The sequence below is a fragment of the Zootoca vivipara genome, chromosome 1 (genome assembly GCF_963506605.1).
Source record: "Zootoca vivipara chromosome 1, rZooViv1.1, whole genome shotgun sequence".
NCBI classification, from domain to species: domain Eukaryota; kingdom Metazoa; phylum Chordata; class Lepidosauria; order Squamata; family Lacertidae; genus Zootoca; species Zootoca vivipara.
The window spans coordinates 93,299,930-93,323,001 of NC_083276.1; the positions used below are offsets into that span (position 1 = coordinate 93,299,930).

At 44.0% G+C, this 23,072-nt stretch overlaps 1 protein-coding gene across 2 annotated transcripts in view; it reads right to left on the reverse strand.

The window, feature by feature from the left end:
• Positions 1 to 18,220, reverse strand: part of STEAP3 (STEAP3 metalloreductase) — a 29,542-nt gene extending 11,322 nt beyond the window's left edge. Inside the window, exons 1-3 of one of the 2 annotated variants that reach the window (XM_035129905.2) lie at positions 18,137 to 18,220; positions 1,511 to 2,005; positions 338 to 865 (exon numbers count right to left, since the gene is read on the reverse strand). In XM_035129905.2, coding sequence (XP_034985796.2) covers positions 338 to 865; positions 1,511 to 1,996 — 1,014 coding nt within the window. In that variant the 5' untranslated portion in view covers positions 1,997 to 2,005; positions 18,137 to 18,220. Of the gene's footprint in view, positions 1 to 337; positions 866 to 1,510; positions 2,006 to 17,863 lie in introns of both variants that reach the window. The other variant, XM_035129915.2, reaches the window with a different exon arrangement.
• Between the last annotated feature and the right edge of the window lie 4,852 nt (positions 18,221 to 23,072).

The window sequence follows — 23,072 nt, forward strand, 5'->3', positions numbered from 1 at the left end:
ACCTGTATCCGTATACTTATTTGACACTCTCAAGTGAGACGGGACTTATCTTTGCAGAAACTATGCAAGACCACGTGCTTGGTAATTTTAGCTTTAATAATGCTTTCCACCCCTTTTCCTGGTTCAGATCTTAAGCTACCTGCCCTGTAATTTCCCAAAATCTCCTCTGCCCCAAATTGCAAATTTCTAATGGTGCTAAACTGACCACTTTCCAGCCCTCTTAGGGACAAGCTACAGACTTTTTGGTAGAACACCAGCATTTTTTACACCCACATCATTTGCAGACAGAACAGACCACGTACCAGCATTCCAAAGAATCGGAAGTACCGTACTGTACCTGACTGACTGCATCTCTGAGCAGCGAGTAACGATGGGATCGCCGCATGGGTAGGCACAAGCTGTACACAGCGTGCAGAGCTGCACAGAAAAAGCTCAGCAGGCCTATCTGCTTCCTGTGCTGCAGCCACTGGTCAAGCCAGTCAGGGAAGCGCCTGTACTTGGTGCAGTGGTAGAGCTGGAAAATGGCCGCAAGCACTCCAGGCAGGTAGACGAGGGACAGCATGACGTAGGCGACGCAAGGCAACGTGGTGTTGACGACCTCCACAGGGATCTTGTAAAACTTGTTCTTTTGCTCCCGGATGTAAGGGTGCAAAACTTGCCGGATGAAGTTGTATGTGTAGAAGCAGAGAAAGAGACCTAGGGCCAGGAAGATGGGGATCTTCCAGGCAGGGAGAAGCCGCAGCGGAATACTCTCAATCTCACGAGCTGAGCACAAGGAGCCCATGTCCACGGGGGTGAACCCCAGCAGGTGAGCCATTTCGGCAATGGCACGCTTGGCTTCTTGGTTGTCGGAGCATATGAAGACCTGCAGGAAGCAGAGGACATGTGATGGCAGTGACTGGCAAGCAGAGACCAGGAGCACAGGGAAGGGGTTCAAGGGAAGGAGGGCGAGCGATGGCATGGTGAGTGCCATACAAAGCAATAATACGGACACATCTGAGCATTTCATGTGCACACCTTTGTCTCTGTTGACTCATATGTACTTCCTCTTCCCAAGTTTCTTGAATTTTGAGGTAAGTTGTATGCTATGACCTGGGCTCCTAGAGAACCTGAACACCCGAGAAGGTGGCGTTTTTTAGTTTCACAAGGGCTGTCACTAGATTATAAAAAACAGCTTCATTGATTGTTTGAATTGATTCTGTTTGACTCAATCAAATAATCAATCCATTTGCATAAAAATCATGGCTCTCGCAACTCTGAGGCCCGGAATTTAGTGTTTTACTTTAAAGGAATCAGAGTTTTGCTGAGTTGTATGCAAGACAGCAGGCTGTGTGCTGTTTGTACAAGATATCTCCAAACGCAAAGAGCCCTGATCACAGGTATGAGAAAAATGTATTGTAACTATATTTTTAGCCATGTTTTCTCCCCGCTCCCGCCACATTTTCTTTCTCTCCAAGTGTCACAGGTCTGGATGTACTGTATATACGCAACCGATATATCGGAACAGTACCTGCTTATTCCCGTCCCTTGGGCCTGACTGTAACGTCCATGCTGAGATGACGTTAAATCCTTTGACAACAGTGCATGCTGGGAAAAGTGATGCCAAATACTCAGCATTTGATTCTTTGTGATGGTTGATTTCATCGTTGTTGCTTACATCCACCAGGATTTTGCCAGACAGCTCATCACTGAGGTCGCAGAGTGTGGTGTAATGTTCTCTGAAAACCGCCACAAAGATAATATCTGTCTTCTTTATAGCATCTGCCTGGAAAGTTACTTCAGCTGCTGATGGAAAGAGGGTGGCATTGCGCTTTGGGTTCCGGCTTCCAATCACCACTTTGAAACCTGAGCACACCAGGCGCATAGACAAGGAGCGTGCAAAGTCACCACTGCCCAGGATCCCCACCGTCGTGTTGCCAACGGCCGGGACGAGGCTTGCATTACTTTCCACATTTTCTCGGCCAAGGAGTGGCTTTGCCATGTCACCTTCCGGCATCACGATAAGCTAAAGCAAACAAAATACAAAGTCGCATCAGATACCCGGCTGAAAATGGTGCCTTCCTTTCACCCCACTTTGTTTTCTTCTGGGACCAGTTGCAGAATCTCTTTTCCCCCTGAAGTCCAGCTGGCACCACCACTGGCCATCTTTTGGGGCCAGCTGGAAGTCTACCCTTTGCTCTAGACCCTCTGATTTAGGAGCCCTGGCCTATCTAGCAGTACGGTATGTTGACAGATGGAATGATTTATGGAGTGAATTGAATGTTTCAATGTTTATTGGTCGGTTTCATGCAGTTTGGTTTGACCGTGAAGGGTGGGATATAATTTTGCAAACAAACAAAACAAATAACATTTTAGGGCTTAACAGGAAATCTGTAAATGGGTGGTCTCTTATTCCTAAGTAGTAAGTGAATGTATGTCTATATTTCAGGACTCAAGATAAACAGCTGGGGTTAGAATTGCAGCCTTATGCCACATTATCATAATTGCTTCGAGTAGATCAGCTTAGCCGGAATTAATCTTAACCAACTTTTTTTTGTTCACATAATCAGGGTGGTAAAAGCATGGAAAGAATCTCTTCTATCCTGCAACATATTGTTTTCTTCATTAGGTTTCGCTCAGCCCTACCTTAATCTATGTGTTTCACTCTGGAATATATATATATATATATATATATATATATATACATACATACACATATATACACATATATACACATATACATATACATATAACATAATTTTTATTGATTTTCTGTTCACCCCCCAACACCCTTTACCTCATTAATATTCAACAATTTCCATAAATTTTACAATACATTTATCCTCTTTCATTTTCACAGTTCAAATTTCAGATCTTTGATGACTTCCCTCCTTTCTTTGCTGTCTTTTGTTTTTTGAGGTATCTTTGCGCAGTTGTTTGGTCAATATACATCATATTGTCAATTATGTCTTTTCCATACTAAACATTTGTTTGTATATTACCTTATTATGAACACATTCTCTTTTATATATTTGTAACTTTGTCCATACTAAAGACAATAAAGAGATTTTTATATCACTTGTTCCGAATCTACTGGTTTATTCTTTTAATTTTCAAAATGTTGTCTCAATATAATCTAAAAAATTCTTCCATTCCTTATTAAATGTTTCCTCTCCTTGATGTCTAACTATCCCGGTCAATTTGGCAATAGCCACATATTCCATTATTTTTTGTCTCCACTCCTCTACTGAGGGTATCTGAGGCTACTTCCATACTTGGGCTAGTAACAGCCTTGCCCCTGTGGTGGCATACAAAAATAATTTTTGATAGCATTTTTTTAACATCATCAGTTACCATCCCCAACAGGAAGGCTTCAGCCTTTTTCTTAAAGGTATATTTAAATATTTTCTTTAATTTGTTGTATATTTTTTCCCAGAACTCTTTGATTTTTGCACACCTCCACCACATATGAATGAAGTCTCCTGTCTCTGTCCCGCATTTCCAACAGATCTTATTGCCAGTTTTGAACGTTTTAAATAATTTTTGTGGTGTAAGGTACACCTATACATCATTTTGTATATTATATTTTGTATATTATACAAAATATTTAGGAAAGTTCTCACACTCATGAATATATGGATAAGATGGACCAGTGCCTTTTGCTGCTCTGATGCAAATGAGCCTTGAGGGAGCAGTCACAAGAGTGAGGTAGCTACCACAAGAGTGTTGATTGCCATATTTCCTATTGCTCTGCCTAACGTACGGGTGAGAATAGAGTGCAGTTACAGAACATGTTAAGTTTTTGTCTTGGAAGGAACATAGGAGTAGACAAAGCTTGAGTAAAGCAAAGGTGACGAATTTGAGATCCTCCAGATATTGATGTTCCTCATGGAGCATGGCCAGTGGTCAGGGATGGTGACAGAAGCCATTGTCCTACAACATCTGGAGGGCCCACAAGTTCTTCATACCTTCCTCAAAACAAAGAGAAATGCATTTCTGAGCAAGTGAAATAAAGAAATATTAATATTCAACACGTCAAGGTAGGTTTTTTTTCCCTGGCGACTTCTCTCACAATGGGCCCACAGCACTTCAAAAGCACAGTTACGGTAGTTCTCCCTAAGGAGCAGCAAACTGCTCTGCTCTTTTTCATAGCTTGCCATTTATATTCTGTAATTACGTGCCGCTCAGAAACGGAAGAAAGATGTGTTTGCAAAGTTCTGAGAGAAGCAGTTTTTTTGTTTTTCACGGGGCAAATTGATGGATGATGTGGCTTGCACAAAAATTGACAATTAAATGGTTGAAAAATGTAAGCAAAGCCAAGGTGCTTTAAAGGAGATGAACAGGCATGGCCTCTGTAATTAAAGGTGGATTAAACAAACTCCCTTGTTTTAAATACTGCACTATCATGAGCTCAAGGCGATTAAGCCAAGTTGTAAGATGATTGTTTAAGAAACAGTGTGGTCTAGCAGAACGGCTGGTAAGAGCTAAAGTATGCATCACTGGTGGTCCAAAACCTGATTTTGCTGATTCACATGTAATGTTTATCTGGGATACGTATGTATGGCCAGATACGTACCCTGCTCTTGTTCCTCCTTCCCATAATTGGCACTTACTCTTAAGAGCAATGGAAATAACTTCCACCTCGATGCAACCAGGAACAGGTCTCATCCAATGTTGGCAGTTTGAGAGGGAGCTGTACTGCTGGCTGAAAAGTATGCTGAATTCCTAACCCATATCCTAAGGACAGTAATTTCTACTCCTCTTCAAGTCAAAGAGGTGCCGAATTGATTAACCAGTTTGCAAGCAGCCCTGTTTAATTCTACTGACAGAGAGTTCCTTTAATGTCAGGGCACTGGTCAGAAGGAAATAAAATGTCCATTGCTTTATTATTATTTTTAAAAGGCTGCAGATAAGTGGATAGGCTCTCTTTAATCATGTCATTTTAAAATTTACATTTTAATTTTTCAACACATCTGGTATAAATTTGGGCACTATATTAATTACTTAGTGTGTAGTTCTAGACATATTTATTTGTTCTTAGGATTGTGCAATTAGTCATCATTAAAGGAAGATAGGAAAATAGGGAGAACATCGGCACCTGAAATCAACTTCAGTTTTAACCGATTTTTCTTTTTTAAAAAAGAAAAAAAGTGGGGCCCAAAAAACTTCTTGCAGCTGCTTCATTATGAGGGAAACAAAGTCATTTAATTCCTTCCTCAGATCTGGAGAGGCTTCCCTCAGAAGAACTGAGCAGGTGCCACATCCCTGCTGTGAAGTGAACAGATTTGGGAAAGAAAGAGACCTTTTAATCAAAGACTCTTTTTTTTTGTCTCCAGCTCCACAAGATATCCCAAGAGTCTCTCCATCCAGAGAGAAAGTTAATAAACCTGACCCATCTGCGTACAATTTGCAGTTACAGCAGCAAAGATGCTAAGCAGAAATCATATATATCTCAGCACCAGCACCACCAGTGCAGAAGGAAAGAAAAGTAGAGCCGCTGTGTTGTCGTGTTTAGAGCGTTGGACTAGGATGTGAGAGGCCAGGGTTCAAATCCCCACACAGCCATGAACCTCAGTGGGTGACCTTGGGCCAGTCACCATCTCTCAGTCTAACCAACTTCACAGTATTGCTGTGAGCATAAAATAGGGAAGGGGGAAAAACAAGTATGCCACATTGAGATCCTTGTAAAGAAAGCTGGGATATTATTACTATTATTAAAATGTAGAGACCATTTCATGGCACAAACCCATCAAAGAGTGGAGCGCACTGTTAAACAGAATTAAAAACACAGGAACACAAACTTGTAAGAATCAAATCAATTCTTCGAATTCTAGACCAATAAAGCCACACATGCAAACGCTTTAAAAAAGTGAAACATTTCCTCAAATATAAAATTGATCTTCCGTAAACGACCGAGTTGCACCTCAGGGAAAGCCTTCCTAAACAAAAATGTCTTTAGCAGGTGTCTACACAATACTGTACCACACTCAGTGCCTGTCTGATTTCAGCTGGTAACTGATTCATGAGAGCTGAAGATGCAACACTAACTGCTCGGTTTCCAGGACAGGATAAGCACACCTCCGATATAGCAGTAGCAGCAGCAGCAGCAGTAATATCTACCAAGAAAAATTTACAAAGGTGAGTGTGTGTCAGTCATGGTACCTTTTACTGGCAGGCACAAGCAGCAGTATGCGAGGCAAAATAAATGTGATTTGCTCGATACGTATTTTGTGCACCAGGGCAAGAAAATGTGCAGTTCCTATTTCTCTTTCTGGGACAGCAGGGGCTTCCAAAGCTAGGATACAACATCTAGAAGGAAGTCCAATGCACTTGCCACACATGATACATTGTGCATAGGAACCTCCCTTGCCCCCATAGCTACAGGAGAGATATTTAAAAATAATACATGATTGCGAAGAGCCTGTACCTCAAACATCTCTGTTTGCCCAGTTTGAGAACTGGAAGAAGTCAGCATGTGAGTTAATATGATGCCTTTATTTGCTATAATAAAAAACGCAGTTTGCAGGATTCTCTGAATGCAGTTACTCCTCCAGTGCAATAATGGAATGACCTGCATGAATCCATTTTGTAATAAAGAATATTAGAATTTGACAGTGTAACTTTAAGACTATGTTCTATACAGCTGTGTTGTATTTACTGAGGGGCTTTCCCACTCTTCTAAAAGTCCATGTTGATTGTGTTATATCCCATAGGGCAGCTCTCCAGTCTGGGAGAGGCTTGTGTGTCCTGTTCTTGCCCAATAAAACCAGCATGGAGCAAATCCATGGGGAGATACTGTACAGGGGCTTTAACTGAGTCAATTGCTGCCACCATGGTACCAATGCCATGGGGTGCGGGTGGCGCTGTGGTCTAAACCACTGAGCCTCTTGGCTTGCCGATTGGAAGGTCAGCGGTTCAAATCTGTGCGATGGAGTGAGCTTCTGTTGCTCAGTCCCAGCTTCTGCCAACCTAGCAGTTCGAAAGCACACCAGTGCAAGTAGATAAATAGGTACTGATGCGGTGGAAAGCTAAATGGCGTTTCCGTGCGCTCTGGCTTCCATCACGGTGTTCCGTTGTGCAAGAAGCGGTTTAGTCATGCTGGCCACATGACCTGGAAAGCTGTCTAGACAAATGCTGGCTCCCTCAATCTGGAAAGTGAAACGAGTGCTGCACCCCATAGTCGCCTTTGACTGGACTTAACCATCCAGGGGTCCTTTGCCTACCTTTACCTAATGCAGGAGGCAGAACCGGTTCTTGGTGCCTAAGCAAAAGGACAAGCAAACCCTTTGCTCCAACACTGAAACCCTAGTATAGATAATATGTTCTGCTGCTGGAGCACAGCATCCAGCCCAGAAGGCATATTACATAACCAACTGTGTATAAATATAGTTATTTTTGTAGAGCAGATAGAAGTCAAGGAGTTTGACTCAGCATTCTACTTAAGCACGTATTTAACACTAAGACACTAAGAGCACAACTGAATCCCCTTGGGACTGAATCGCAAGGGCCAAGCTGAATCAGGTTCTTAAGACTCAATAAAGTAGGTAGAGTAACACCATGGCCATCTGCAAGATTCCTAATACTGTATCCTAATAGACACCACAAATATCAACAGCCTTTTTTGGCCACAGTGCAGGAAGCCCGGCTCCTCACTCACAACTATGCAAAGCTAATGGCTGATTATCTAAGGGCTCTTTAAAACGTTTTTTTCCACATTAAGAAGCATATTTGTCTTTTATTTGTAGCAAACAGCTTGCATGCTTTTATTTGTAGCAAACAGTTGGCATATAGACTGCTTCAAGGAAGTCATATTTTTCTAAGCAATCAAAAGACTTTATTTTCCAGTTCAGAAAATGTGATGCTTCTCCCAGATAGCAAATAATTTCTGTTGCAGTTTCGGTGAGGAATATGGTTGTGTAAGGGTCACAAGTATTTCTTGTGTACATTTAAATATGCATTTACTAACCGGCAATAGACCTCTCAAATTCCATTAACTACTCTACGCTATCAGGTGTTTTTTTCTTAATGAACTGTTTTTTGGACTCCAGTGCTGCCAGAGTGTGCACCCAGCATGAGCTTTGGAAAGTCTGAAAATGTTAAAAGTTGTTTTGATAATAATTGCCGGAGATTTTGTTTGCTTGTCTATGCATAACAGGTGTTCACATTTGATACCATCACTGCCAATGGGCCAGATTCAACTTTGTTGTTGTGCTAGCGCAGTAAGTCCTGCTAGTGCAACAGGGCACTGTGGTCAGAAAACCTCACTCAATGAGCATACAGGAAGGGTCTTAAAGGAGGCTCTTGTTGACTTGGAGACCCACCACAACAGCTTCCGCCATCATGCCAAGAATGTGATGATTCCACAAAGATTTGCCACAGAAGAACCTAGCATAGTAATCAGGGCCAATTATGAGATTAACTATGCCATGAAATATATCCATTAATCTTTTAAACCATTGCCGTTGTTGCTGCTCTCTGATTTTATTTTGTTTCTGCATTCCTTTTAACCCAGACTTTTGCCAAGCTGGTGACCTCTAGATGCTTTTGACCACAACTCTCATCAACACCACAGCCTACATAACTGTGCTGGCTTTGGCTGATGGAAGTTATAGTCAAAAACATCTGGAGGGCACCAGGTTGGCAAAGACTCATGTAACCTATGTGATCCTCCCCAGCATTCGAGATGCACTAATGATAAGGACCTGCTACAAATTATATCCTTCACTGAGGTTAGTTTATCTTCCATATTTCTCTGCAAGATGTGTGTGCAGCCTCTTTCCTCTGTTGTCCTTTCCAAGATGAATGGCAAGTTAAAAGATACCTGTTTGAAAAAATCTTTGCTTGCTGATTGCCTGTTTCTTTTTTAATAATGATATTGACTTTATTGGGACCGGATGCTTTTAATACTGCCAATTTTATTCATTTAAAGCAGGCATCCCCAAACTGCGGCCCTCCAGATGTTTTGGCCTACAACTCCCATGATCCCTAGCTAACAGGACCAGTGGTCAGGGATGATGGGAATTGTAGTCCAAAACATCTGGAGGGCCGAAGGTTGGGGATGCCCGATTTACATGAAACTAATAGAAAATCTTAAAAACCCTAAGAATCAGAGTCATCAATAAAAAGCAGCGGAATAAGAGATTACAATAAAAACCTCCACTGATTTAAAAGAGAAAGCAGCTAATATATATTACTGCAATTTTAAGTTTTTGAGTTGTTCCCCTATTTGAAATTTCACAGGGTTGTTGTAATGATCAAGAAAACATGGAAATTGTACTCTGTCCCTTGGAGTCTTTGTTTGAAAAGGTAACTAAGGCAGGCTATGAATCAATAATATGGGCCCACTCAGCAATCAATAGTTTTTTTGGGAGCTAGAAGCCTCTTTGGTCAGATAGCACTTATTGGGTAGAGCCCAGAGATTTGTGAAAATGGACCTCACCATTCTAGATGCATCACATAACATGACCGGTGGATTGTTTATTGAATTTAGCATGCCAGAAGCCCCTACTCATGATAGGCAATCAAGTAACCAAGGCTTAATTAATCGTAAATCCTACCTGTCAGGCCTCTGGAAACTTGCCCGGTGCCTATGCCAAACAACTGCCAGTAAACAAAATTAATCCTTTCCCATTAATAAGAGGTGACATTTGCTACTCATATCTCCTGTGGCTTTTTGCTACCATTACCCAATCCCTAAGCACTTTTGATGCTCAACCATGATTTTAGCCTAACAAATAATGCAAATTTACAGTTTTTGTGGCAAGGTAGTCAAGCACTTCCTTCCCTCCCCCCACCATGTGAATATATATTCACACACACACACACACACAAGTTCACAGAAATGGGATTGGAAGTCCAATTGTTTTCAGAAATTTGCACTGTGAATTATTTTCTGAAGCTGTGTTTCACAAGAGGCAATGCTAAAAATAAATATCCAAAGTCTAGCCTATCATTATCACACTTGCACTTATTATGCCTTATTTAGTCTACTTTGGAAACAAAGACTTTGCAGTAATTTTAGAATCTCTCTCCAAAGGCACACAAGGCTGCAGGCCATGAAGGAGGTGAGCGGAATTAGAGAAGAGAATGTGAGATGAATTTGGAGCTAGCTGTAAGGGAAGTTTTTAATGTTTAATTGCTTTATTATTAATAATAATAATTACAGTATTATTATTCTGTTGGGAGCCACCCAGAGTGGTTGGCGAAACCAGCCAGATGGGCAGGGTATAAGTAATAAATTATTATTGTTTCTGACATTGAGCAGATGTGGTGTATAAGGGCCGCAGCTGTGGGTTAAACTACTGAGCCTAGGGGTTGCTGATCAGAAGGTCAGCGGTTCGAATCCCTGCGATGGGGTGAGCTCCTGTTGCTCGGTCCCAGCTCCTGCCAACCTAAAGTTCGAAAGCATGTAAAAGTGCAAGTAAATAAATAGGTACTGCTCTGGCGGAAAGGTAAACAGCGTTTCCGTGTGCTGCTCTGGTTCGCCAGAAGTGGCTTTGTCATGCTGGCCACATGACCCGGAAGCTGTACACCGGCTCCTTCGGCCAAAAATGCGAGATGAGCGCCGCAACCCCAGAGTCGTTCACGACTGGACCTAATGGTCAGGGGTCCCTTTACCTTTACCTTTAGATGTGGTGTAGCCATCAGAGCATTGGACTTGGTCTGGGGAGGGCGGGTTCAAATCCCCACTCAGATGTGAAGCTCATTGGGTGACTTTGAGCCAGTCACTATCTTTTAACCAAACCTCCCTCCCTGTGCGGCTGTCATGATACAATGGAAGAAACCATGTATATGCACTGAGCTTCCACTGACAACAGCCAGTTGGACTCAGCTGTGCTCCTGAGACGGCCATGTTCAGGATGTTTTGTTTTTGCATCCATGAGTTTACTGACTGCAGTGGTCACATTGTTGCTGAAGGTTATTATTATTATTATTCATTATAAATATAAGGTAAAGTACCCCTGGACGGTTAAGTCCAGTCAAAGGGGACTATGGGGTTGCGGCACTCATCTCGCTTTCAGGCTGAGGGAGCCAGCGTTTGTCCACAGGCAGCTTTCTGGGGCATGTGACCAGCAAGGGGCGCGGGTGGCGCTGTGGTCTAAACCACTGAGCTTCTTGGGCTTGCCGAACAGAAGGTTGGCGGTTTGAATCCCCATGACGGGGTGAGCTCCTGTTGCTCTGTCCCAGCTCCTGCCAACCTAGCAGTTCGAAAGCACACCAGTGCAAGTAGATACATAGGTACTGCTGCGGCGGGAAGGTAAATGGCGTTTCCGTGCGCTCTGGCTTCCGTCACAGTGTCCTATTGCGTCAGAAGCAGTTTAGTCATTACAAATATAGCATAGAGCTGTATATGAAAATGTTCTTTAATGAAATGACTACCAAACCACAACATTAATAAAATGCTGAAAGTTAAATAAATAGAAATGAAACCTGGCTGGGCAAGTGGCGGAATTAACTATTGTACAAAATTCCAGAGTTGTGCAATTTATACTGGAACTGACATATTTTTATTTTTAACTATTATTGTTTAAATGCACATCCCACCCTTCTCCAAACGAGCTTAGGATGGTGTGTGTATATATAGCCCTGCATTTTGCCTCACAAGAACCCTGCAAAGTAGGCTAGGCTGAGAGAGAGGGGCTGGTCCAAGGTCGCCCAATGAGCTTCATGGCAGTGGGGTGGGCAGGATTTGAACCCACGTCTTCCTGAATCTTAGTCCAATGCTCTAACCACTACTCCAACCCTGGTTCTCTCTACGTTTGCTGCCCTACTTTTCTAGAAAGGTGGTTGTGGTTAGCAGCATTCTCTCATGACTCCTTTTGCTCCAACTTTCTTACATGCACTCTGAGTGACATGCAAGGGCTGGCTGCCCCTTTTTGGCATTACCAGCCACTTCTGAGAAGATCAGGAGCCCCTGTTTTCTAGAATTTATTGGTAGTTCTAGAAAATGGGCATTTTCCGCTTTTTAACTTTCCAGTCTGGTACTTAGTTACTACTATGAATACAGTGGTACCTCTACTTACGAATTTAATGCGTTCCAAACACACATTTGTAAGTCGAAAAAAATTGTAAGCCGAATCCCATAGGAATGCATTGGGAGAAAAAATTTGTAAGTAGAAGCAACCCAATCTAAAAATTCATAAGTAGAAAAGATCCTATCTAAACTGCATCCAAGATGGCGGACGCAGCTCCATTCGTAAGTAGAAACATTCGTAAGTAGAGTTATTCATAAGTAGAGGTACCACTGTACTTTGAAATGGTCCCCTTGCCTTCTTTTTATTTATTTTTAAAAACTTCTTTCTACAGTCTTGTTTAGAACTCACCTGCAACACTGTGGTGTTTGCTTAGATACAAAGCAAGGAGGCCAGAAAGGTTGTTACAGGTTTATAAAAGAGATTTCCCTCAGCTCTTAAAGAGCCACACGTTTGAATGTTGCCTTGCACACATGAAATGAAGCAAAAAGTTCCATGAGAAAGAATTTAAGTTGAAACAGGCCTCTCCCATTGAGGAAAAACATTACAGAAGATTGTTTCTTTATTAGATTACTGACTGGGCAATCCTATGTATGCTTACTCAGAAAGTAAGGCCCATGATACTCAGTGCAGTTTTCTCCCAAGTAAGTGTCTATGGAATTGCAGCCTTAGTAGGACTTATACCTAGATATACTTCCTCAGCCTTAGTCCTCCAGATGTTTTTGGCCTACAACTCCCATGGTTCCTAGCTAGCAGGACCAGTGGTCAGGGATGATGGGAACTGTAGTCTCGAAACATCTGGAGGGCCGAGGTTGAGGAAGCCTGACCTAGATAGACTTAATTGAATTTCAAACTATTATATTTGGAGTTTTTGGCTTTTAAAATATAATGCTTCTTTTATTTTTATCTGTAAGATTTCTCCCAGATAATGTTTTGACACTATTCTATTGCATGCAATTTTTGATGTGACTGAAGTATATCATGTTTATTTACTGCATAGCAAATACTGCATAGTACCGTATTTCTGGCTACAGTGTGTTTTGCTGATTTTCCTGTTTTCCATAATCTGCCTACTGCCAGACCTGAAAAGAAAATGTCCATTGCACATCTGTTGGATTCTATTTCCTCATAATTATATTTTTGGAGATGTGATTTTTTTTTCTTAATAAAAATGCTTAGCGGATGCTGGCACGACACACTTTGAGAACCTTTGATCAAGATTATTTCCATTTGTCTTTTACTGGAGATGTTCAAGGGCAAAGTCAAGGCATTCTTGGATGCTAGACTAAACAACTGGCATTTATAATGCATATTTTCCTACGTTTTTGTTACATAATTCACTTAATCTTGGGGATTCCCCCCCCTTCAGTTTTTGCTGTACTGTATGCAATTATGGCATATAAAACTGCACCATCAAATTGGTATCTGCTACAACAAGCAGCACAAAGAGTCTTAGTGTCATATTTAAATCTTTTTTTTTAAGAAGAAGAAGAAGAAGAAGAAGAAGAAGAAGAAGAAGAAGAAGAAGAAGAAGAAGAAGAAGAAAGCTTTGCAGGAATTTTGATACTATAAGCTACACCTCCTTTCCCAGCATGTCTGGCCATGCTAGGAAGTGGCATATTTCAATACACACATTGTATTCAGAAACCAATTTAAATGTTCTTAGGAGAAGGGCTCATATTCCTGTAGGCTCATATTCCTGTAATAAATGTGTGTGCACCAGCAAGGACAAAAGGTAGATGTGTGTGAGATGTGTGTGTGTGTGGGGGGGGGGTCTTGTGCAAACAGATGCTATATTTGATGCATTCATTAACTTTCTGTCACCTAACAGCTTGCTGCATTCAGGATTTGATCTTACCTGACCTTATATACTCACACAAGCACCAAAATCAATATTTGAAATTGCTTCCACTGCACTGACCCAATCCCCTTTCTCAATTTCCGGAACTTCAATACATTTTGGAAGATTACGACCCTGACTCCAACCACAAACAGCCAAGCAGTAGGTCCACAACCAGTGAGGAGATGCACATTTTCTTTCATTTAATTGGGCAAGAAAACTTCCAAGCTGCCCTAAAGTAATTTGAAGGCTCCCCTACATGCAGGGTTATTATTATTATTTGTACCCCACCCATCTGACTGGGTTGCCCCAGCCACTCTGGGCAGCTTCTAGCATATACAGAAACACCCAGCATTAGAATGTTCCCTGTACAGGGCTGCCTTTAGATGTCTTCTAAAGGTTGTTTATCTCCTTGACATCTCATGGGGGGGGGGGTGTGCCACCACTACAAAAGCCCTCTGCCTGGTTCCCTGTAACCTCACTTCTTGCAGTGAGGGAACTGCCAGAAGGCCCTCAGAACTAGATCTTAGTGCCTGGGCTGAATGATGGGGGTGGAGACGCTCCTTCAGATCTACAGGGCTGAGATCAGCACCAGCACTTTGGAGGATGCTATGGAATCAGATGCAGGTTGCCTCTAGTCTAGCCTATAATAACTTTTGCAGGATGGATTCACTCACACACTGGAAATTTAGGTCTGGGCAATTAAAGTGAAGTGAAGTGCTTTGTCACAACATTTCCACTTAAAAGAAAATGCAGTGGGCCTTTTGCAGTTAGGAAAGTGACATAGAAATGCATGGGCAACGTGGGATGAATGACCAATTGACAGAAAGATGTATATGCTCCATGCAGGCAAATCAGGACAAATGCCCACTTCTGTACAACCTCCCCACAAACAAATCCGAACAAATGCTCAACATAGAGTGAACTCTGTCGAACCTCTGTGTGAGCTTTGTACAAGCAAATCAGGACGAGTGCTAAAGATAACCCCAGGTACAGTCATACCTCGGGTTGCGAACGCTGCGGGTTATGCAGTTTTGGGTTGCGCTTTGCGCCGAAGCCGGAAGTACCAGAACGGGTTACTTCCGGGTTTTGGCGCTCGCGCATGTGCAAAAACACAAAATGACGTCATGCGCAGAAGTGCCAAATCGTGTCCCGCACATGCGGCGCTGCGGATTGTCAAAGCTGCGGGTTGCGAACGTGCCTCCCGCACGGATCACGTTCGCAACCCGAGGTATGACTGTATAAGGAAGATCCTGGGGCTTAGCTGCTTCACTCACTGCTGGGGTATCAAAACTGTTCAGGTACTTCCATAAAATATCAAAACCGTGAACCGGTACATGCAGAAGAACCCTTCTGATGTACCCCAACGACTAAGAAAACCTAAAGGCTTCTCTCTCCCTTTCTCTGCTCTGAAACTCAAAGCTTGAAGTCCGCCCTCATCAGAGTGGCCACTTTTTCTTTAGTCAAGCTTCTTCTTCTTTATCTATGTTAATGCTTTCAAAGCAGCAAAAGCAAATCTGGGAAGAAAAGGGATGACAACTCAAGCACCGTCTTCATTTTTAACATCCATTTAGCATTCTGCCATGTGAAACCACACCAAACCCTTAATGTCCCATTCTTCATTATTAGCCTGGGTGAAGGGAAGCACTGGCTACAACCGTCCCCGTCCCCCACATGCACATGCACATGCACACACACAGTGTAAGCTAAAGGCCCTTTCCAGAGATTCTCTACTTTTGGGGTGGGAATTAGCCACACACTGACAAATTCAGCACACAAATTATAACCGATTGGGAGGCTGTGCACAACATATCCACTTCCCGCCCCCAAGCTGGACTTTTTGTGATAAGAAAAGTGATGGGGAAATGCACTGGAAATTGGGCACAGTGGCACCTAGCTTTCCCACCAATGCAAATGTGGTGCAAAATCAGGATGAATGCTTGACAAACAGGTCATCTGAAAGTGTCCCTAACTCTGATCATGGAAGAGAAGTGCTGATAACCGGGCCATTACAGCATTTCCACAACACCTCCAGAAAAATTAAGAGGCATTAAGAATTGGCAATAGAGAAAGGCACAATTATCAACCGATACCAATAGTATCATGGCACCTTAAAGACAAACTGATTTATTGTGGCATAAGCCCTCTGTGGACACCTTGCAGCCCCTCTGTATTATCCCACTTCAATGTTGTTCCAGAGGGTCTCCTCCCCAGGCTTCCTGAGCAGATTTCCAGGGAGCACAGGAAGCTGCAGGGCAAGTTGTTGAAAATTGCTTCTGTGAGAGCAGGATCTTAGGATCTTAGCCTTAGTCTTTCAAGGTGCCCCAAGATTCTGTTGTTGTTTCTACTACAGCATATTAACACAGTTGGCTCTCTAGAAATTCAAAACCAGAAACACACTGACCGAGAATAGTGACCATATGCAAGGTCAGAGCTGCTTCCCCCCCTTTTTTTACACAGGGCTGGAATTAGCATGGAAGACCTCTATGCCCACAGGTTGCAATCCTAAGCGTTGGGAGTTGGTCTCACTGGATCCAGCAGGGCTTACTTCTGAGCAATTGGGACTCAGTAAAGTGCATCATAACCAACCCCAATGCATGCCCCGATAACTCTTACTGGGATGCATTCACAATTATCCTTCAATTAGTAGATAAATAGGTACCACTCCGGCGGGAAGGTAAACGGTGTTTCCCTGCGCTGCTCTGGTTTGCCAGAAGCGGCTTAGTCATGCTGGCCACATGACCCAGAAGCTGTAAGCCAGCTCCCTCGGCCAGTAAAGCGAGATGAGCGCCACAACCCCAGAGTCGTCCGCGACTGGTCAGGGTTCCCTTTACCTTTACCTACTGCTTTGGTAGTATAGAGGAGACAGAAGAGGAGAACTTTGCAGATGATGTTTCTACTGAACTTGAATTACTGGGATTTAAGATGTGTGAACGGAGCAAGGTCTCTCTGTTGGCTGTAAACAAGAAATGCATGCAGGTGGCTTGAACAGAAGCTGGAACAAAAGCTCCAGGGCCAGCATGGGCTTGCAGAGGAGGGACAGAGCTCCAACAGGCTAGTACCGGTAACATATCTCTTTTTTTGCAGGCTAGTAACTTTTGTAGTTCAAGGATCTGAAGAGATAACACACCCCACCCAACACTTGCTTATCAGTGGGCCTACAGAACAAATGTGCCTAAGACTGTACATACCATGCATTTAAGACACCCCTCAAGAATCCTGGGAACTGTAGTTTGTTGCACTAGACTATATGAAGGGTAAACTATAGTTCCCAGTTCTTGGGTGTGGGTGTGCTTTAAATGTAGGGTGTGTATGCAGCCTTGGCCACATGTGATGTTAACAGCATGATCCCATTTACTCAGAAGCAAGTCCCATTGAGTTCAATGAGACAGTCCGGGCAGTCTTAATCAGAAGATTATCAGAGAACAGTGCTTTTTTCTGGGGGTACGCATACCCATAAACATTTTGTGAATCTAAGTTTGGCCTCATTGAGGGGCAGTACTTCAATGTATGAAAACTTCAAAGTAGGAAAACAAGAGTACCCCTAAACTTTTTTAAAGAAAAAAAATCGCTGTCAGAAAGCAAACACACCCACCCACCCACCCCAGAAAGCGGAGCAAGCTCAGGTTTTCAAGACATCTTTCCTATGCATACTATACTAAATCTCCGTGGGGCTGTCAGGGAAAGGGCCTCCCTTCTATGGGAGCTCCTCTGGGGTGGGAAACGATAAAGGTAAAAGTACTCATGCCTTTGTAGCAGAGGAAAGGATGGGGACGGCAACCGTTAACTACTGACCCCGAGTACACCACCTTTCGGAGAGTATTTCAACAATGCGATACTAAACAAACACAACTCGGAGGCAGCGGGGCTGAACCGGGCAAGGCAGACAGGCGAGCAAATGCAGCCGAGGTGTTCAAGAGGAAATTGGCCGTGCCCTTCGCGCGCGCACTTATCCACCCCACCCCTTTAAAAACAAACTGTGTTTTAGGAGAATCATGGATTGGGCATTGGGCCTGTGGGCTTCGGAAAGGCCAAGGAGGAGAGAGACCCTACTTTAAGGCCTGCCTCTTACCAGAGAGAGAGGGGCGCGCAGAAAGAGCTCTGTGCGCAGGCAGGCGCCTTTTGGGGTGGCCCGGAGCCTCCCCGGGTCTCCGCGCCCTTCCTTGCCGAGTCCCGGGAGCGCAAGCCCGCTCCCCTCTGCGGGCGAGAATCCAGTTCCGCGTCCTGTTCCCCCCGCCCGAGTTCCTCCTTGACACCTGGCTGCGACCAGCAAACGGCATTCAGCCGAAGTCTCGGTGCGCGCTCGGCTCCCCCGCCGCCTCGCCACCTGGGGCTGTTTACTCACCGCTCCTCGGGCCCCGGGCAGCGAGCAAGAGCACGCAGGCTGGTTTATGGGCGCTCGGAGGGTAATGGAGTAAGCGCGGGACTCCGCCTCTTCCCTCCCTCCCTCCCTCGCCTGCCTGCCCCCCCCCGCCCGCTTCCCTCCAGCCTCCCTTCCTTCCCCGCCTTTGCTTCGCGTGAGGCATCGACCTGCCTCGCCTCTCCTTATCCAGACCAGGCTGTGGCGCGTTGTGGCTTTGGGCAGCTCTCTGTGCAGACATATCGTGCTAGACCCACCCACCCAGATGCAGCCCTAGCTTGGTCGGTGGTGACAGCAGCAACAAACCACAACGCTCAGCTAGCAGGAGCAGTCCTCTAGCAAGAAAGCTTCCTAAAGCCATATAGGATCAGGGCAACGTGGGGTAGGCCCAAGGGGAAATGGGGGGGGGTACATGGAGGCATGCACCGTTTGTGACATTGCACAACATCTTTGTGGACCACAGGTGGCTCTCCTGTTGAAGCATTTGCCTTAGCTTCCGGTTTCCTAGGTTTGGGACAACATAAGTGGGCCTTAAGGGATGCGGGTGGTGCTGTGGTTTAAACCACTGAGCCTCTTGGGCTTGCCGATCAGAAGGTTGGCAGTTCGAATCCCCACGACGGGGTGAGCTCCCGTTGCTCGGTCCCAGCTCCTGCCAACCTAGCAGTTCGAAAGCATGCCAAAAAATGCAAGTAGATAAATAGGTACCGCTCCGGCGGGAAGGTAAATGGCGTTTCCATGCGCTGCTCTGGTTTCGGTGTTCTGTTGCACCAGAAGCGGCTTAGTCATGCTGGCCACATGACCTGGAAAAACTGCCTGTATGCAACTGGACTTAACTGTCAGGGGTCCTTTACCTTTAAGAGGGCCTTAGTTTTGGTCGATGTTGGCATCTACAATGGGGTGTGCCTCTGGGGGTGAAGTCAAACGGCTGAGTTAGTAGCACTGAAATGCCATCCCCAGGGTGCAAGCCTGGGCAGTGTGTGTGTGTGTGTGTGTGTGTAGGTCCTGGGCTGCCCAGATGACAAGACCCCCTTTAGGCCTCGCTGATGTGATCCTAAGGAAAACAAAACAAGACTTTTGGCACCAGCTTGGCTGCAAAGTTGCAGTGGTTTTTCTTGATCAAGGAATAATGCCAGTACCATTTGGTGATATATTTAGCATAGCTGTTTTTCCTGTTTACTACATGCAGAGAGTTTTGCTTTGGAAACAAAAAATGTTGAGGCATTGTTCTCAGCACCGCAAGGTGAGTTAGTGCCTAAATAAAGTTGATTTGTCATAAGGCCTGGGAGCCTGCACAGGGCAGCAATCAAACCTTTTCAGCTGTCCAAGAGTTGGTCTCTTAAAGGGGCCATGTGCCAGGTATTTTTACAGTTGATATGGGACCATGTGTCTTGCTTTACAAAGGACACCCCACCCTAAGGGGTCCCTTATTGAAGGGCTGTCTGGTCCAAGCCAGGATAAAGCTGCTAAACCAAAAGAAGTAAGAACAGGAGTTAAGGGCATAAGAAGAGCTTAGAGAATCAGGCCAATGGCCCATCTGGCCCAGCATCCTATTCTTACAGTACCTGAACAGTTGCCTGTGGGAAGCCAGCAAGCAGGATTCGAGCATAAGAGCACTCTCCCCTCCTGGGATTCAGAAGTACTGTTGCCTCCATCTGTGGAGTTGCTGGACAGCTGACCAATCAAGTTGCTTCTTCACAGTCTTCTTCCCTATGGGGAACTGTATTTTATTTCTATTTAGATAGTAGTCATTGTTTCTAAATGTGCGTCTAAATGTATCAATTAGTATGTGCAAATTTTATGCAACTCTGACTCAGCAAGTGCAAATTTTATGCAAAGTCTTTTGTCCTCTTTTTCTGGTGATGCATAAGTGGCTGCCCTAAATGTGGAGCATTTAAAAATATGTCCAGCATTCTACCGCCTGCTGTGTAAAATGTAGAACTGTTCTCTACAAAGTCAGGGAAAAACACTGTCAAACATTTACGGACGCACACTGCAAAGTGGTGAAAGACTTGGTTGTTCTTGTGTGCAAGCAATGCATTAAAATCTCCGAAGTCACTTCCACTCCAAGGCTTGGGCTGTACATGCAGCAGAATGAGGTGGCAGAGATATGAGGTGACAGAATGGGGGTGTTACTTCAGGCTTCAGGCTGGAGATCATAATTATGAATGCATTCATTTTGATGAAATCTCCCTGCAAGTAAGAAAGCTAGCACATCAGGGAGAGAACCTTTCTCCTTGATGTGCTAGCTTTTTAATTATATATATATTTATTTCCAAAGGATATTTACATAGAAGAGTATTTTTAAAAATGTGATTACTCCTGCTTCATCTGTGGTCTGACATGGTACAGTCTTTTCTAAGCCCAAAGCTGAAAGTATTTTAGAGGCAAAAGAGTGGGGAGCTGATTATATGTGAAATCCAGTTTGAATAAACCCACAGAGATGAAATAATGACAGGTGGATTATCGCGCCATCAGCATGCTGGAACAAGATAGCTCCAGTTTCTGCTCCGAGACAGGAGTCCGACACAGACCTTAATTTTCTATTAGCGAGCAGATTTTACAGCTGCAAAGATGTGGCCTCTTCCTTTTCCTTAGGAGAAAGTGTGGGATTTTTGTTTATAACTTCTCTGCGTGCTATCAATAGCCAAGCCCAGAGATGCCAAAGGGTGTAAAGGAGATAATAGAATTTACCCTCGCTAGACAGGGAGAAAAGCTGATGTATTGAAAACAATGCAGCTAACCTGGCCCCTCGCAGCTCTGTTCCATTAGCCTCCAAACGCACGCTAGGAGTGCCTGCGGAAGGCAGCGAAAGGCAATGTTATACTTCAGGAAAGGAGATTGTATTTAACCCCTACTGTGAATAAAGGACGATCTTATGAATAAAACCACCAGGCAGCTAGTGGTGAACGGATCTGATTACAAACAGTCGGCAGCATCTGATTTAAAACTAGAAAGTAGGGCGATGGTCATATTCTTTTGTTCACATATCTCCATGGCTGTGGCTCCCCCTCCAGCTTCTGGAACACTCCCCATGTGGGTTGAGGCAATAGATTCAGAGGAAGGGTGGTGCTAGACAAGTTATGAGGCCCTCAACAGTCGCCACTATAGGTGGTGGGGTTGGCTAGCTGAGGACAGCTGAGTTTGCAGCAACACATATTTGGGCTGTTGCTGCAGTAACCGCTGTAGTTTCCTGAGGCATTCTGGGATGGATTCCCAGCACACATTCCTGTTGAAGCTGCTACAGACCCCAAGGCACCAGGAGAACTGGAGTGATGCAAGATGTTAAAGGGGGGGAGTGGGGTTGTTGTTGTTCAGTCGTTTAGTTGTGTCCGACTCTTCGTGACCCCATGGACCAGAGCACGCCAGGCACTCCTGTCTTGCACTGCCTCCCGCAGTTTGGTCAGACTCATGTTGGTAGCTTCGAGAACACTGTCCAACCATCTCGTCCTCTGCTGTCCCCTTCTCCTTGTGCCCTCAATCTTTCCCAACATCAGGGTCTTTTCCACGGAGTCTTCTCTTCTCATGACGTGGCCAAAGTATTGGAGCCTCAGCTTCACGATCTGTCCTTCCAGGGAGCACTCAGGGCTGATTTCCTTAAGAATGGATAGGTTTGATCTTCTTGCAGTCCATGGGACTCTCAAGAGTCTCCTCCAGCACCATAATTCAAAAGCATCAATTCTTCGGCGATCAGCCTTCTTTATGGTCCAGCTCTCACTTCCATACATCACTACTGGGAAAACCATAGCTTTAACTAAATGGACCTTTGTTGGCAAGGTAATGTCTCTGCTTTTTAAGATGCTGTCTAGGTTTGTCATTGCTTTTCTCCCAAGAAGCAGGCATCTTTTAATTTCGTGACTGCTGTCACCATCTGCAGTGATCATGGAACCCAAGAAAGTAAAATCTCTCACTGCCTCCATTTCTTCCCCTTCTGTTTGCCAGGAGGTGATGGGACCAGTGGCCATGATCTTAGTTTTTGTAAGTTTGACCCAGGCCTGAATCTGGAAAATGTGGAACATGGTGGGAGGAGGGGGACAAATTAAGTCAGTGGGTAACAACAGCAAAAGACCCATGAAGGTGTCTGGATCTGTCATTTGATTCCTTACACTGTATACATGGGTATAACCAGAGGGGGGGCAGGGGGGCAGCTGGGCCCCCCTAGATCCACAAATATTATTGAAATATTTGAAATATTTCCTTTAAAAAGCTCAACAACTCGATTTCCGCCCCCCCAACAAAATTCCTGGCTACGCCCATGCTTATATAATTTTAGTAAATAAATAAATAAATAAATAAATAAATAAATAAATACCTTAATACAATTAAGAACAGATGGCTAAGTTACTCAAGTGCTTCTTTATTGTTTATTGAGTTACTCATAACTTTTGTCAGCATCACTCCTTCCTTCCCATTGCTAAATGAAAATATATAGCTACACAGAAAAGATAGAAGAAGCATTTTTTCTTCCTCTGTGGTTTCTATTTCCCCCCTCGCTGCTTCAGGCATCTTCCTTCCTCACTCCATCGCCTGAGATTTTAAAGAATTCAGATTTAACTTGTGTGCATTCAGCTGTAGGCATGTAGCTAAATAAATAAATAATAAAAAGGGGGCAGAAAAGAGGTGGGGTTGCAGGAAAAATACTTTGGCAATCCCACCCACCATTGGACCCAATGTGTTTTGACTATACGTGATTTTGGCTTTAGGCACGATCAGTGTTAGAAACGCAGATATATAAGCTAATCGCCAAATGGCACCTTAAATCTCGGTTGCAGTCACTGCAAAGGTAAATTTAGGCATCTCACCCTAGATTATGTTTTGTTGTTGTTGTTGTTGTTGTTGTTGTTGTTGTTGCTGCTGCTATTCATTTCCTTTCTATACCGCTTTATTTTTTAAAGAAAAAAAATCTCAAAGCAGTTGACAACAC